The sequence below is a fragment of the Aphelocoma coerulescens genome, chromosome 4 (assembly GCF_041296385.1).
Source record: "Aphelocoma coerulescens isolate FSJ_1873_10779 chromosome 4, UR_Acoe_1.0, whole genome shotgun sequence".
Lineage (NCBI taxonomy): Eukaryota > Metazoa > Chordata > Aves > Passeriformes > Corvidae > Aphelocoma > Aphelocoma coerulescens.
In genome coordinates this window covers 64,422,876-64,440,562 of record NC_091017.1, presented here as the reverse complement: position 1 = coordinate 64,440,562, position 17,687 = coordinate 64,422,876, and the positions used below count along the sequence as shown (strand labels likewise).

The 17,687-nt window shown below is 37.1% G+C and overlaps 1 protein-coding gene across 9 annotated transcripts in view; it reads left to right on the top strand.

Annotated features, from left to right (window-relative positions):
* The window catches only part of CPEB2 (cytoplasmic polyadenylation element binding protein 2), a 54,364-nt gene that overhangs the window by 32,641 nt on the left and 4,036 nt on the right, over positions 1-17,687 (top strand). For 4 of the 9 annotated variants that reach the window (XM_069014411.1, XM_069014412.1, XM_069014419.1 and 1 more), the window contains 5 exons: positions 1,005-1,175; positions 2,776-2,865; positions 10,620-10,738; positions 11,030-11,144; positions 12,996-13,177. In XM_069014411.1, the coding sequence (XP_068870512.1) occupies positions 1,005-1,175; positions 2,776-2,865; positions 10,620-10,738; positions 11,030-11,144; positions 12,996-13,177 (677 nt within the window). The other 5 variants (XM_069014415.1, XM_069014414.1, XM_069014413.1 and 2 more) reach the window with 3 other exon arrangements.

Genomic DNA, 17,687 nt, shown 5'->3' with positions numbered 1-17,687 from the left:
ACAAAATCCTTCTTTTGGGGCTTTTTGCAGTTAAAAGACTGACTTCTGATTTTGAAACTGTCATTAATCTTAATGTTGCTGACCTAAAGCAATAAAAAATTAAATATGCCAGGATGAATATCCTGGTCTTCTGAATTTTTTTTTGTTTGGAGTTCTATAAAATTTGTAAATGTGAAATAGGGAAGAAATACATGGAAATATGAAATAGGGAAGAATTACCATATTTTCACTTCCCTCTGCCCTCTAAGTGTCTGTTTGGGTCAGATTGCATTTGCAAAGCCATCCTGTGAACTTCCCAGATTTTACACTTGCTTTGCAGGGTAACAGTAAACTCACTGCTACATGTTAGGAACCACCACAAGGCTTCCCTCCAAAACTGTGGTAAATTGAGAGTGAGAAGGATAAATCAGCACTGTGACTCATTTTTCAAGTGTTAGTTTTGCACATTAACTAAAATTCTCTTACTTTCTTAGAAATTGAATCTATTCTTAATATCAGCATCAGATACCTTTAGAAGACATACCTGTTTGAAACTTGTTATTGTGACCATGATGTTTCTGTTTCTGTATTCAATTAAAATTTAAGGGTTTTAGGCATGCAGTAGTCAGCCATTCAGGTGGAAGAAGTTATCAGTTTATTTTGAAGCTAAACCAAAGGCAGACTAATGAACTTACTTAAGCAGTTTGTAGTATTTTCTCTTCATAAATGATACCCTTTGTTTAAAACAAAATTACTACTTTCCTGCTGGATGCAGCAGAGCAACTACCATATAATACAGTATGAATTATTACACTTAGAGTGATGTCAGCTTGCAATCTTGAAATTCCATTTTGAAGTTTAATTTTTTCATTCTCTTAATTTTCTTTAAACTAATGTCAACTTTTCTAATATCTTCATGTTTTCATTTTGACTCTCCAGACTGCTATTCCCCCATTCCCTAAAATTGCACAACCATGTACTGCCACAAAATTATTTAATGTACATTACTATCTTTTCTTTTTAAGGCCGTTCTTCCCTCTTCCCAATAGATGATGGCTTGCTGGACGATGGTCACAGTGATCAAGTTGGAGTCCTGAATTCCCCTACCTGCTATTCAGCTCATCAGAACGGAGAACGAATTGAGCGTTTTTCTCGGAAAGTGTTTGTTGGAGGTCTTCCACCAGATATTGATGAAGGTGAGGTGCCTGAAAACTAAGCAGACTTAAGTTTGGAGGGAGAGACAAAGAGAGGTCATAAAAAACCTGACTGAAATAGTAAAAGTAAGGCACTCAGCAAAATAATGTGGTGCAAAAGGCTATAACTATGTGTTCTTTATATAAGTTGATGGATGTGTTGAGCTTAATATCTTCTCTTCTGGTTTTGGGATGGTGCAGTTGTTCCTGATTCTACACGGAGCTGCATGTAATGTCTGGAGTGTGTGCTCCTGCTTATCTTGCATATTCCTTTCAAATACATCTTTCCTTTCAAATGATCTCAGCCCCCCTCTATCTGTGCCTGCTTTATTTTGTATTAATGGAAAACTTCCACTCGTAAATGAATTTCATATTCTATTTTGCTATTACCTGAAGATCTCAGCAGTGGCATAGAAAGGTTAGTGTTATTCCTGATGAGAAATAGAGAAACTTAGGCAGAGCAAGGTCAAGTGACAGAGCACTCTTGATGCATCGAACAGAGACTGTACTGCAGAAACTCAGATTGTTAAGTGATGCAATTGAAATTGCTTTGTACACCAGTGGTGATTTGAAGTAATTGTGCTGTTTAATAAGAGGTTTCTCCTGTGCAGATAAATGTAAATTGCATGTTAACTTTTTAATGTAAACAGAAGTCCCTTTAGGAGGTTCATTGTAATCCTAGAATAACGTGCAAACCAAATAAGCTGACTGTGTTTAATTAAATTTCAGACATGGAAAGACCAGATTTTGGTTCCATTTTCATTGAGATGCTCTCCTACAATGTACTAAGGGATTTATTTTAATACACTTCAGCACAGTTGCCTGTAATACAAATGCTAAACAAAAACACATGGAAATCACATTTTATTTCTTTCCTCCCTTTTCATATGAAGACTGGAGGATATGACTGAAAGTAATTGAGCATATTTGTATTTATGTTGCTGCTTTTATATAGTTCAGAGTATTTTTTCCTCATGGCCAAGGCTTTTCCAGTCAGTGACATGTAGGTGTGGCTGGGATAGACATCATAAAGTTGTGTAATGGGAATAGTAGGTCTTGCAACAAGACTATTCATGGTTGTTAGAAGCACCTCTAAATAGACAATTTTAAATTTCTGTCTCTGATACATGCATAGTGCCTGCTGTAGGACAGATATCCTATATATATTTCCTATCTATAGGGAACTGCTAGCATATTAATTGTGGTGTTACTTGGTGTATAAATATCTACTTACAAAGCTCTGAACTGTACATCACTAAACAGTAAATTGATTTGATTTCATCCAAGCCAGATTCTGATTTGAATTTAGGGGGGTACCATGCAAGTTTTCATGAATGGCTTTAGTTGTCCATATGCTCTGAAATGCTGCTGGTTTTAAGTAATAAAAAACCAAATGTAAGATTAAAATCACCACAAATACATTGTGTAAATATTAACACCTTGGAAGATAACATCTATTTTAAGTTTTTTGTTTATGAAATTAATTTTGTTCTTTTTCCCATGAAATGTCAACCTTTGCTAGAAACAAAGGTCTTTGCTTGATAGTACTTTTTCATTGAGTTATGTCATTTACTTTAATTGCAACTATTGTACTTTTTTTTAGATGAAATTACTGCCAGCTTCAGACGATTTGGGCCCTTGGTAGTAGACTGGCCTCACAAAGCAGAGAGCAAGTCCTATTTTCCACCAAAAGGTAAGAGTTGGAAGGTTTTGATCTGTCACTGAGTGCAAATCTTGCTCTGGGAACCTGTCTCATCTTTTCCCAAAGGGTATAATTTACAGTCCCTGTGAACAGTTAAATCCGTTGTTTCAGTGCAGGTTCAGATATAGTTCCTTTACATACTGAGTCTAAAACCTGTTGTTTTGCTACTGTGCCTGATCAGGTGAACACTGTGTAGTTGTATGTATCATTGATCATCAGTTCTATATTTGCATTTCTGTCTAGTTTCCAAAACTGAAATTCGGTCAAATTTTTTAAGACTAGATCTTACTTAGATAAATCTTTTCCTAGGAAGACGGGAAGCAGAAGGATGCATTTGGTTATCCAGTCAAGATAATCAAATACTTTGCATCTTTCACTTTTAGGATGTGAACTTCCTACTGAAGCACTAATCTTTTTTGATAAGTGATTAAATATTGATTTTTTTAAAAACTATTTCTAGTGTTGCTGTTAGACTAGATTTTTTTACTATTACTTACAAAGCATTGGAATAACCATTCTGTAGGTTAAGTAGTTAAATTATGTAGGATATCTGTACATGTACAGTCATGTATTTTTACATATAAAATAAATGCAGAAGTGTGATCCAGACTTGAAAGCAATGCAGAGATTATTGATTCTGTAGAGAAGGCAGCAATTCATTCTTTCTGTGGAATGTAGGAATGACAAATGTAGGTATAGTTCTTTTGTAAACTGATTCTTTATTTATCTGTGCATCTATGCTGAGGAAAAGACAGGATTATTATCCCCGATGGCCCCTCTAAAGAGTGGGAAATGGAATTGAACACATTTGAATAGCATTTATGAATGCTACATGGAAATTCTAAGACAAACAAAGGGACTTTGACTTTTTTGATTGTCAGCCCAGCACACAAAGCTACTGTCAAGTTAAATTTGATTATCTTAAAGACTGCATCTCTCTTCATAAATTACCAAGAGAAATTCTCAAGGAACTCTTTGAAGAAGATGCATCTCACAGAGTCTGTGATGAATATATAGAAGACAGAAGATGTAATATATTCTTACCTGAAAGGAGTGGATTCTGGCATTTGTTTCCAAGGTGATAGTCCTGTCTCAGCATATGAACATCTTAAGGATGTATTTCCCGACTTCCTTATTTGATAAAGCTTTTTGATATAGTTGGGTTATTTATAATTACCACAGTAAGAAAAAAAAACCAAAAAAACCCCAAAAAACTATATTGTAAGCAGAGCTTCTTAAAAGCAGAGAATCAAATAGAAGAACTTCAGTGTGTTGATCTAATCAATTCAGGAAACATTTGCAACCTAAGTGATAAGTTGATTTCTCATGATTAAGTGATCCTTACTTGAAAAATAATAGCATTTACTGTTCTTCAGTCTTAACACTTCAGCCAAATTTTCAGTTTGCTGCATTATTCAGTATTTTTTGTAAATAGCCTAACACATTTAAAATAGAGTGTAGATTTCTCTTTGTAAATACTCTGGAAAGATACAGCTGCTGACTGGTACTGTGTATGTATCTCTTTTGTTCAATGCAATGTATATGACCCATGATTATTTTGTAGAAGAATTTCATTAAAAATTGTCTTTCATTAGTATTACTCGTGTGCACAGACAAGAACCATGTATACATATATTAATAAGGTGTCTGAAGCAGCTAAGATTAGGCAAAATAAAGCTTTGAGATCAATCAGTAGCAACCAGTTGAAAAATACATACTATATTAGCTCAGGGAATTAATGTTATTATTTTCAATCCCCATTTTCTAAATTGTCACTCTGCATGAAATCAATTCAGTGCCTATGTTTTTATTTGTTCAGTCTCATTAGAGATTTGCTGTAGTATTGGTTTCCAAAGACATCTCAGAATTATGTCATTCTGGACTGATTCATGTAAGTCTTCTCTGTGGTGAAGAGATACAGCCTTGGGGTTTTTTTTCTTACTGTTCAGTTTTTCAGGCTGTGCTTCCTTCCAAGCTCTCTGCTTACAGAAGGTCCTGAGGGAAGGCCAAGTTCGTAATAAGTGTTTCCTTGCTGAAAGAAATTCAGAAAGTGTCTTGATCCATCAAGGCTGGCTGCCTCCTGGGAAACACAAACTGCTTGTTCTTAACTAATTACATTTTGTGTTGGTTCACCACAAAATTAGACCCAAACATAACAGGAATTTTTACAACTTCACACTGATCTTACAAGGAAGCTCTGTTCTGAAAAAAAACTCTGTTGAGTTCAAAGTACAAAGTCTGTAACAGTGATCTGCCAACTGTAATGTAGAATTCCTTCCTTTCTGTCTTGCCACTGTTTATCATAACTCATGTTATTACGTAGTTGGCAAATACACTTATTTATGAAACAATACACATGTCCAGAGTAACTTGTCGGGTTGAGGACTCCTCCTTGTGATAATGAAGCTCACAAAGAAATGGTGCCATGAGGATATGGAAATACAAAAAATGCCTTTCAAAATACATCCAGTTGTTTGTGTCCTCTGTGCTATTTATAGTCTGTCTCAGAGGATAATCTGATTTAAACAGGACAGTGTCCACAACCTTTTCTAACTGGTTGTTTCTGCTGCCTTGTATCAGAACAGTTGTGTGGTAGCTTCTTTCTTCAAGGTTCCCAGTTGCTAACTCAGAACTGACTAGCTGAAAAACTTAGGTTGGAAATGTTTTGCTTCTGGTTTCAGAAGCAAAACCCCAGGTCCATACGAGTTCTGTTGAATTTGTTACCAGCTAATTTGGTCACACTGAATAGGATCAAACTCTGGATTCAGGCAAGTGACTGTATAGGTGTCTTCATGTGTGATTAGTGTCTAAGCTTCCTTTAATCAATGTGAATCTGGCCAGTACAACCAGTGGAGTATAGAGAGCAATTCAGGTCATTGTAACATAAGCACATTGAGCTTGATTCATTTATCCATACTGAGGATATCTAAAATTTAGATACATGGGTTTCACAAATATAGTGCAGCACCACATTTTTTTTCACTTCACGTGTGTTTTGGAGTTAATTCTCCATCAAAGATGGCTAAATGTAAAACTGAAAGATGAGTTATATAGATCCGTTGGTTGTATTAACCTGCAGCTTGGACTGATTCTTTCTGATTTAAGTTAAGGTGCAGCATTCTTTGGACAAGAATTGCACTATACTGAGGCCACTAAGTGTCCTCTGTGGAGAGTCTGTCAGGACAGTAGAGGAGCCAGCCCCAGCACAAAATACCACTGCAGTTACTGGTATGTCACTACATGGGCAGTGCCGTGCTGGCTTGCACTGATTTTCTTGACTCCTCCTCTAAGCCGTTCGTGACAGGATTTAGCTGGAGGCTGATAGAGCCTAAAGCTGTTCTCTGATTCCTACACAGAATATGCATAACAAGAAGCATCCTTTCTCCTTGTGGTAAACTTCAATACTATTGTGAAATAAAGATTTTTTTTTTTTTTCCTTGCTCAGAAAATCATGTTTGCATGAATCTAGTGTAGAATGCTTTGCTTTGGATTTTGCTTTTGGATTGTTCTTTATATAATGAATACAAAAAAATGAAAAATTTTAATTTGGTAGGTCTCTTCAAACAGCTAGGCCTTTCAGACTTACCTGATGGGCTTTCTGTTTCCAGTGCTCACCAAATATATTAAAAAAAATACATAATTTCTTGGTCTTGTTTTGTTAAGTTAAATGGCAGCTCATGACTCTAAACAGTACAGTGTCTTTAGAAATCAGGAACTGTAGCTCTAAAGCTAGTTACCTCCAGAAAGACTTGTCTATTATTTGAGGTTATTTTCTGAGTATGGGTATTACCAAAGTCACCTACACTGATTGCCTTCAAAAATAGGAGTATTGCTACTAGTTTTGGTGTTATGTGGAGGAATTTAGTTAAGTGATAAACACTAACAGGAGTTACCAAATCTTGACTCCCACAGAAGATAGAAATTCTGGTAGAGGTGCAGATGAACAAGTGATTTTTATAAAACTCCTCCATCTATTACTTTTCACCTTGTGAAATATGTACAAAACATAGAACCTTTGTTTGTTGGTATGTAATACCTGAACATGACCTGCTGTTGGTGTACATGATCCAAAGCCATGAAGCAGCTTTATTCAAAGAAAACTATTAGAATGGCTTTGCTTTTTCATTGTAAACAGGCTTGTTTGCTATTGGCTGTGAAGCTGTTCAAGTTACAAGACTAATATGTTATCCAAAAAAACCAAACTAGGGAGTTAAGCTGTCTCACAGTACAGTAGAACACATCATACTCTTCATGCTACCTCCCCCACGTTTCACTGTGACGTGTACTTTCTACCACACGTGCTAATTGCAGTTCACAAAAAGACTAGTAAGGCACTTCTTTATCATATTTGTGCATGTGGCTTCCACCACTGCACTGGCTTTGCAGACATTAAACATCTACAGTAGTTTGTGAATTATGGATGTTGAGGTGAGAAAAAAAATCCAATAAAAGCACCTATTGAGAAAGCAAAAATGAGTAAGAGTAACATTTGTGCCATACAGTTGTTGGCATGTGGTAAGTGTAATAACAAGAATAGCTCTATTTATGATGTCTAAATGAAATACTAAAGACTCTAATTTCCCTTTGAAAACACTTTCTAGCTAATGTATATAGGCTGGTTGCCTGCATAACTGGTATTCTTTGGAGAAGTCTGTGGCTAATGTGTAGTTGATCTGTGCCAGGAAATGTACCCTGGTCCAGGACAACTGATGGAAAGTAGTTTGTGTGCAGACTATGCAAGTCTAGGTTCTTTGTAAGGGATTCTCTTTTTTTGTACATGGCTATAGAATCAGTAAGGTTGGAAAAGACCTCTAAGATCATCGAGTCCACCCATTAATGTAACCGTGCCAGGTCCACCACTAAACCATGTGCCTAAACACTACATCTACATGTATTTTGAACACTTCCAGCGATAATGATTCCATCACTTCCCTGGACAGCCTGTTCCAGTGCTTGTCCGCTCTTCCAGCGGAAGAAAATGTTCATAGTACGCAGTCTAAACTTCCCCTGGCACAACTGGAGGGGGTTTCCTCTTGTGCTATCATTTGTTACCTGGGAGAAAAGGTGATGACCCCCCTGCCTCACTACAGTCTCCTTTCAGACAGTTGTAGAGAGCAATAAGGTCTCTCCCCTGAGCCTCCTTTTCTCTGGGTTAAGCACCTCCAGCGTCTCCTTATAGAACTTGTGCTCCAGACCCTTCCCCAACTCTGTCGCCCTTCTCTGGACACGCTCCAGCACCTCAGTGTCCTTCTTGCAGTGGGGCCCAGAACACATTTGAGGTGTGGCCTCAATAGTGTCAAGTACAGAGGGACGGTCACTGCCCTGGTCCTGCTGGCCACACTATTTCTGATACAGGCCGGGTGCCATTGGCCTTCTTGGCCACCTGGCCACACACTGGCTCATGTTTAGCTGACTGTCAAACTAACACCCCCAGGTGCTTTTCCACCAGGCAGCTTTCCAGCCACTCTGTTCCCAGCCTGTAGTGCTGCCTGGGGTTGTTGTGTCCCAAGTGCAGGACCCTCACTTGGCCTTGTTGAACCTCATTTGTTGGCCTTGGCCCATTGATCCAGCCTGTATGTGGGGACCTGAGAAAATTATCTTCTCAGCCTGGTTTTCTTAAAAAAAAAAACAACTTTATTTTCTTCCAGGCTAGACTTAGGGAGCAAGATAAATTGCATTCTAAATCATTGAAGGTCTAGAGCTGTGGAGCAAAACTACAGACAGACCAGTTTGATGGTACAGACTATACCCTAACTTTATGTCTTCAGAGGGGGAATAGTACAGCTGAGCTCATGATGCAAGGCTTTCTGAGGCTTTTAATTAAGTGGGATAAACCAAGACATGTTTTTCAGATGAGGTTGAGAAGGCAGTATTAACTATGGTTTTTCTACTGCTTTCCTTTCCACGTCAGGAGTGGTTATAGGAAGTGACCCTGAGATTAGCTCAGATGGATTGAGCATGGTGCTAATAACAATCCAAGTTGTGGATTCAATCCCTCTATGGTCCATTCATTTAGGAGATGGACTCAGTGATCTTTGTGTGTCCCATCCAACTCAGAATATTCTGTGAAATATGTAGTAATCCTTACCACTCGTCATCAGGGTCTTGTACTTGAATTTTCTATCTTTTTGTAAGGTACTGCAGTTAAGCATATAATAGCTGCAGACACAGAGGTGAGTGGTAGATTATATGGAGGCACTTATCATCCTTATGTATCTGGACCTATATGGCAGTACCTTTGATTTGCATTAGGATAAGAGCTGATGAAAAATCAGTATCTGGAGAATCTTTGTATGTCTGATTCCTTAGACAGTATCTTGTGCAATTAACCCTGCCTTTGATTAATCAAGTTTTTGTACTCTATCATTCTTGTACTGAACTCTCCATTCAAACTGGAATGTGTGTGCATGGCTTCTGACCAAGTAAGGACAGTTACATGGAGGTTATCTCACCCATGCTTATCACTGAAGTGGTTCTTTTTGCATGGGTAATACGTGCATTTTAAATTCTGTGAAAAATAGTGAAAGATATCCCCATTAAAACAGATTCTGAATTTAAACTGTGATGGATTTTCTTAAGTTAAACAGGTCATCATTAAAAAAAATACTTTTCAGCAGTGAAGTATGGGCTTCACAAGGAAATGCTTCAGCCCAAGCCCAAAGATTCCCTATGAGATATTTGTTACGAAACTAAATAAGATTTACATAAAAATATAGGATACATAAAATCCTGTCATGTATCCCTTTTATGTAGCTGTGATGGGACTGTGGTACGAGGGATAAGAAATAAGGTACAACTTACTAGAAAGACTAGTATAGACCTTAGAGCTTTTTCTTTAAATCCTGTTTTTGTTCCCACACGTCTAAAATCAGTTGTGCATTTGTTTCTCAAATCTTATGTTGTTAGTGCACTGATTCTTTAATGGTCTTCGAGATAGACACTATCACCTTTACATTGGTGACCTACAGTGTCTGTTTGCAGTAAGAAATGACTGGTGGTTGCATAGCTTCTCTCAGAAATACAGAACATTTCCAAAAGACTTGGTAATGCACCCATGTTGCCTTTTCCCAAGCCCGCTCTAGAGCAGTTGCTTCAGCATTTACTTTCCATCAAAGTCATAAAATATAACTTTGTGTGAGAACGCTAAACTTGGTAGTAATCTCATAAAGAAATGTGGAAAGAAATATGGTCTGTAAAGTTTGTTTCAGTATGCTACCCTAATTGTGGCATTGGGTTATTTGTAAAGTATCAAATTTAGTGTATCTCATACTGTAACTGTGAAAGTAATATGTCAGGTTCTTTGCTTGTCTGACTGCTTGTTTTTATGTAGCATTAAATAAGCATTTTCATTCCTGTTTTTGTAGTGTTTGAAAGGTTTGCTGGGTCACTTATGTAATAAAATACTTTGATCTAATCTCTAGAATAGAGATTAGTCCTTTGTGCCAAGTTGGATTTTCATTGTGTAATGTCCGTTGCAGCCAATGAATGATGTTTAGACTAGGCTTCCAGTGCATGATAGAGTAGGTATGTTTGCTTTTATTTGGTTATTAGTCTCTTCTGACAATCATTTTACAGATCGAAGTTCTATTAATTATGGCAATGTAGCGCGTAGTTAAAGAAGATGACTAATATGTAAGAATTGGTTTGACTTTCTTTTACTTTTGTATGGAAAAGTGACTGGAAAAGATGATTATGCAGAATAAAGATGAGAGAAAATATATCAGTTGGTTTGGGTCTTTTTCCAGGTTACGCATTCCTCCTGTTCCAAGAAGAGAGTTCTGTTCAGGCCCTGATTGATGCCTGCATTGAAGAAGATGGAAAGCTCTATCTCTGTGTTTCCAGCCCCACTATCAAGGACAAGCCAGTAAGTACACAGTCGATGGCCTGCAGGCTATAGCTGCCATCTGTCTAAAGCAACACTGGAAATTACGAAGATGAAAAAATCAAAAGTAAACTACTGTTGGCAGAACTCAACATCTGGAACACTGGGATTATTTTAAAATTGTAGTATTTTGAATTAATAGGATTAAAACAAAGCACCTAGACATGCTAAGGTAATGAGGTTATGACTGAAAATTTATATAGGCTGATGACCGTATTTCCACACTGCAGTGAAACTTAAAGTAGGATACTATTTTCTTTCCCAATTTAATAGGTTCAGATCCGTCCCTGGAATCTCAGTGATAGTGACTTTGTGATGGATGGTTCACAGCCACTTGATCCTCGGAAAACAATTTTTGTTGGAGGAGTTCCTAGACCATTAAGAGCTGGTGAGTACAATCTGTGGCAATTCTTAAAAGTAAGAAATTACTATAAATAATTTGCACCATGCATAATTTTTTGTAGTTATGTATGGATAGATACAGATACAGATACATGCATACAAAAATTGAATAGTCTTGGTAGTTTTAACCGCAGTACAATATTTATGTGTTCTTAAATTTCTCTACTATCTGGCTTTGGCCGTAAATCACAGTTCATTGTTGAGATTTACTGGAAACTGTTACCTCTCTACAGCTGTGGAAAATATTTTGATCATATTAGCAAAACCATAGTGTATGCTATGTCACAAAAGGCATAAAACAAAGAGTTTGTTTTAAAATAATGCTATGGAAACATCTCTGCCCTGCTGTGTGACTGTGGAGTGGTATTTGTACCTTCTTGTCATTGTGCATTAGCTACTCTTCTGCAGCTGTCAGGTTACATGCACAAACATAGGTGATGGAGCACTTGAACAAGAGGGCATACAAGAAAAAGGAAGAAAGTCAGAGAGCTAGCACAGTCTTTATGGCCCAACATTTTAGGAGATTGCAGGACTCTTTCTAGATTCTTGCCAGAGGCGTGAAGGAAAAAACAAATGTTTCTGTAGATGTGGAATGGTTGATCTACAACCTGGACCAGCTGCATTTTCAGATTGGCTGCAGTAGCCTTTTACGATGTTTTAGGTGGCTTTCTAGTAGGTTGCAGTGAATGTTGGAAGTAGAAGCATACCATACAGCGGTTCAAATCTGCTTTTTTATTAGAGTGACTTCGGGACTTCATTAGTCTTTCATAGTTTGTAATGCATTTTATTCTTAGGGAAAGATGAGCTTTTAGATGAAAGATGTAAGAAAACCAAGAACCAATAGTACAAATTTGGGATACAAAGGATCTTAAATTTTTCTATCTTGGACCTGCAATGCGCAGGCTTTTTTGTTCTTTTACTTCTAAGACTCTCCTTTTGACTGTAATATAAGCTCTGTAAATGAGCATAAACACAGTATGTTCCAACTGCAGATTAATTTTTCTTTAAATTCAGTCCAGTGCTCCATATTACTGTGCTAAATGTCTGTGATAAATTTAATGGATACATTCTTATGCTCAGCTTGCAAATGCCCTGTATATGTGAAAATGAAACTTTTATGGCATTGTGAAATAAGAATAATGACTTCACAAAAGCAGTAAAACTTAAGGAGTCTCTTCAAACAGCTATTGAACATCAAGGACTGCTGACATCTCTATATCCTAATACAGAGGATATTAATTCTGAAAAAAACAGTGTTTTCCACTCCAATGAATTGCAACTCAATTCAGTATAATCTGGCAATCAGAGGATTGCCAAGGTATTTGATCTGTAAAACTTGGAATTTTTGTTTCTCTGGACTTCAGTATGGTAAGTATAGCACTGTAGAGTTAATCAAGCTCTGTGTGGCTGATAAAAGATGCTAACTACACCTTTAAATTCAAGTAGGGTGTAGAGCATTAGGACAGCCAGAGAACACGTACCAAGGAATTTGTGGCATGTGGATCTATTTTATATAGCTTACATTCCAATGCCAGCCCAAAAACTTTTGCTATAATCCCCTGAAGAAAACTGCCCTGGAATTCCAGTTCCAGTCTATGAAGAACTTACAGTTCCATTGTTTCTTGGGTGTTGTGCCCACAGTGTGAGAGATCTGTCTGCTGAGTAATTAATAGCTTATTTGTTTCTTTAATACTTTTTTAAAATTTTGTTATTACTGTTCCATTGGCTGTTGCAAAATTAATAATTAAAATTACCTTTTCTAGTATTTTTAGACATGACCATACTAAGTTTGTACTGTAAGAACAGTTGAAATCAACACTGTTTTGTTTCTTAATAGTGGAATTGGCTATGATCATGGACCGTCTCTACGGTGGAGTTTGTTACGCAGGAATTGACACTGACCCTGAGCTGAAATACCCAAAAGGTGCTGGACGTGTTGCTTTTTCCAATCAGCAGAGTTACATTGCTGCCATCAGTGCTCGGTTTGTTCAACTTCAGCATGGCGATATTGATAAACGAGTAAGTTACACGGAAATTAAAAAAAGAGAGTTATGCCCTATAAAAAAAGAGAGTTATGCCCTATAAAGAAACTTCTCAGAGTGTGGTAGCATTGCATGTGATTGGCTTTCAAGACAGCTTCTACATTTTTTTTAGTATTCGTGTAATTCCACTACTTTCAGGAAATACTGTGAATGACCCCAAACGAACAACATGTTTCCACAGAGCAGCAGTTCGTTCCTTTGACGTATGTTGGACCATATGTTTTTCCAAATCTGGAGTTCCTGGTTTCGTTGTGTATGGGCAAGGGGCTTGAAAATCTCTTTCTCTCCCATCTTCTAGTGAAACCAAATACTGTGATAATTCCTCTGTCATTCATAAGAAACTCTAGTATTCATTGGCTTCATATTAGCTTGATACTTACAGCTGCCCTTAATTTCAGCCATAATTGTCAGTGGTCAGAAAGTTGGTCAGGGTCGACACCTAAAATACAACATTTTTTATTTTTTCTGTTTGAAAGTCTTCTTAGTACTTACCAATACATATTTCTGTTTGCTACAGATGCTTATTCCTAGCAACAGTATAACTTACATTAAGAAGAATAGTGAACTTCGTAACTCCTAATTAGAAAAGAAAACTGGCATCTAAATTATGTCAGTTTTAAGGGTCACTAGTTTTGATGTCAAGAGCTGCAGAGATAGTCTGGCATTAATAGGTGTTCTTAATAAAAACAAAACTAAAGTCTTATGGGAAGAAGGGTCGAGTACGTAAAGTAGTTCAAGGTCCAGTCTCCTCTACGCATCAAAGACACGGAAAAAAGTAGTACAGTGAACAGAAGTTTGCTCTAGGGAGGCAGCATGTGCTTCTCTCCTTTCAAATCAGCAGAGTAATGCAGCTTCACGTATGCCTCTCAAATACTGCTTGCCTTATGAGCTGAAATCCCCAAATATGGTCCTTCCCAGAGGATGAGTGGGTGTAGATGTGGGTAGTCATCTAGGCTTCAAATTAAGATGTGATGGCTATGTTTTGGTCATGGGATTGCTATCCTTGTGACTTGCAGCTATCATTAACTTATAACTCTGCTTTTTGAATAGTTGCATAACAGAAAGTATGGCCTTGACGCTGGGATTGGGTGAGGGGAAATAAAACTGTTAATCATCTTGCATTTGACTATTTGGACAAAATCGAGGAGGCACCAGAATCCAGAATTTCTTCTAGAGGAATGCTAAATGGATCATTTAGTTTCAGAATTGAGTATTATTTAGTGTGTTTCAGGAACTGTGTAAAGGGCATTTGTCTGTGAAGTCACCTGACTTGAAAATTGAGACATGGGTCCCATCCAAATTACATCTCCCTTAAAAGTGGGAGACATGGATTTGTACCTTGTAGACCATGGAGAACTTTTATCTTTGTCTTCCTCCTCCTGTGGGAGTGTGTCCTTTGCAGTAGAGAGGTACATGGCAGACTGGCAGTTCCATCTTGTAAGAAAAGGAAGGCACGATCCTGCCACTGAAGGCTGCACTTCCACATACATTGTTCTGCTGTTTTGTGGGTTTTTATGATAGGTCACCAGAGATCTTAAGGGCTCTTGGGATGCCGAGCAGGCATCTGAAATGGCAGTGCTTGCTGTCTGCAGAGAAAAGGATGTAGGTTGTGAATGGGTGATGTAACACTGCAGTTCTGAAGGCAAGATGGACTGCAGGCCTCCTGGAGCTTGGATGGGGGGAAAGAAAAACCAGGATAAAAATCTACCACAAATACTAGATCTGAGAAGCACAGTATTTGACTTACATCCACTGAGACTTAATTTATAAAAACAGTACTTAATGGTTTCTTCAATCACCAAATTGCCAAAAAAAAACCAAACCCAAACAAGCACCAAAACAATCCAAAAAAAACCCCACCAAGCATAGTTACTATCTGGAGGTCACTGTTCATGTGTTGGAGAGGTTGAGAACAAAAGGAAGGATGATCAAGGCTTTCTCTTTAAATATCTGAATTCTTAAAGTTTCTTTTTTTGATATAATTTATGTTCTTTCTTTAGTGTTGCTTTTTTAACACTTGAAAAATTAATTTTTTTACTCAAGTGTTCTTTTAAATTTGGAATTTCCAAATTTTTGCTAGCATACTCAATTTTTCTCATTTTAAAAAATGAGTGCTACTCCTGGGGTGTTTCACTGGCTAAATACAGCAGTGCCAAATCATAACTATTTTATAAACTTGTCTCTAAGTCCCATGGTGGGGAGGGTTTATTAACTTCGTTGTTTATCTGAGAGGGGGGTTAATCTATATTTTTTAAATCATCTTTAATTAAACCATAAGGTCAATCCTTATTTATATAATGACATATATTTATTACCACCCAGTTATTTGCATTAGTGAGGAGGCATAGAGAAGAGCATTATTTTAGGGAATATCTTGAATCTTAGCTGAAAGTATGAAAAAGGCTATTTTCAGAAATAGGTTTTTACCTCCATGGAGTTTCTACACTAATGCCTTTTCAGGCTCTAAAAACATTCTGAAATCATTATTATTGCAGATTTATAGATGAGCAAGCAGTTTGTATAAATCTGTGAACCTCTGGTTTTGTAAATGAGGAACATAGTCCTATTTTGGATACTGCCTTCACCTGAGCTGTTTGTGTATGTTGGCCAGGAAGGTAATAAAGTATGTATTTCACAGAAGTCCTAGAGGCAGAGCCTGTTCTGTTCTTTACCTCAGCATTGCCTTTCCGTACCAGTTATATTCACTTTCTGTAGGTCTGCTGTCCTTTCACATTCTTTTCATAACCAGTTTTGTCTGTGTAAAAGTATTTTTCAATTGCTAAATTTTGCAGTTCACCTGTTTATCCTTCGGAACTTCCATTTCAAAGTATTTACAGCATTTTTTTGCACATTTTTTTGCTCTTTTCCTACCTTAATTGGAAATCTTAGTGTCACAGTCACTTGACAAACGTTGTCTGTGATCTTAACTTCTTCTTCAACTAGGTTCTCTCTGTAGCTTCTCTTCGTTTCTTTTGATGTGTAGATATATTTAGTTTTCTAACAGATGTTTTTCTTCAGCAAAGTACTCCTCATCCTGTTTTATCATATATGAAAGCTCATCTCCAAGCATTTCTTTGGACTTCCAACTCCAAACAATTCCTTAAAATATTGTTAACTTTCATATGCTAGCAGTCTGCATCCACCTCATGTAATACTTCCATTCCCCAAAGTGTTTCTCTAATATCTTTGAAATCATCTTCGCACTGATCTTTGTGCATTAGTGCAGTGAAGCTTGAAATATATGCTGCTTCATGCTTTCAGTAATTCTGAGCTACTAACACAGTTACTTCATGAGGTACCTGTATATTGGAAAGTTTGAGTGTAATTGATGATAAGGCAGGTCATTGTAGTGAAATAAGAAGTAGAGCTTGTACTGAATATAGATTACTGGAAGAAGCATGCTCTGACATTTCTTGGATGGCCTCTACTTCAGAAGCTAAAAACATGAAGCCTATTTGGCTGTAAAACTTCAGGGTGGGAAGCTGTATGTGCAAATTTTTTCCTCTGGAGATACACTGAAAAAAGTATAATTTTAAAGTTCTTAGTATTTCAGGCATATTCTGTCTGAATATAGAACATACAGTCAATGTCTGCATGTGGTGATCTTCTGCAGTATTGGTATCTAAGGAAGAAAATCTCGTGCAGCAGTGAGGAAAATGTGGAATACAACAATACATTCCTTAATGATTGAGTCAACTCATTTTGTGTTTTATTATGAAGTACTTCTTCCTGTCTGATCGCAGTCTGTAGCAGTTTAGTTATGCAAAGACATAATGCGTATTTACCACTGGACTCCAGCCACTTTTCCATTCTGGCACTCAGCTGAGTTTGGGAGAGAGAAGCTGTGTAAGACAGGTGTTTGTAGCTGTCTGTAGACTTGCATAATGGCCTTTAAAAAATATTTTCAGAATTGTATTGGATACATATTTCCTGTACAGCTCTAAGCCACAGGAAGTACTAGATTACCAAAATTGGTAGGGCCAAATTTGACCGTATTTTAAAAATAGGGAGTGAATTTATGGTGAACAGCACTGCTGAAAGATCTGCATTACAGCTTGCAAAAAGTACTTTTAATTTGCACACAATGTAGTACATACAGAGATACTTGTATTTCAAAAAAAATTTGTACATTAAAGAGTTAGTCTCATATGTTCAGTTATTTTTTTGCTAAATCATACAGAGTTTTCATATTCAGATCCACTTGGGAGACCTTTGGGTGGTTTGGTTTTCTTCTACACATACGTCCATAATATCGTTTGCAAAGAGCACTCTTCCAGAATAAATTAGGGGAAGTTTCTGATGTAGATGTTTATTACATGCACAGTGGATGTACTTCTAAAGATCGGCCTTGAAGTGTTCTGCAGTGTGTAGGGGTCTGTAGATGATAAATGATAATACGTAATAACTAATCAGTTATATAAAGGCATTAATAGGATTGATTTCAGACTTCAGGGTTTCTTTGGGGGTTCTTTTTTAAACAAGAGAAA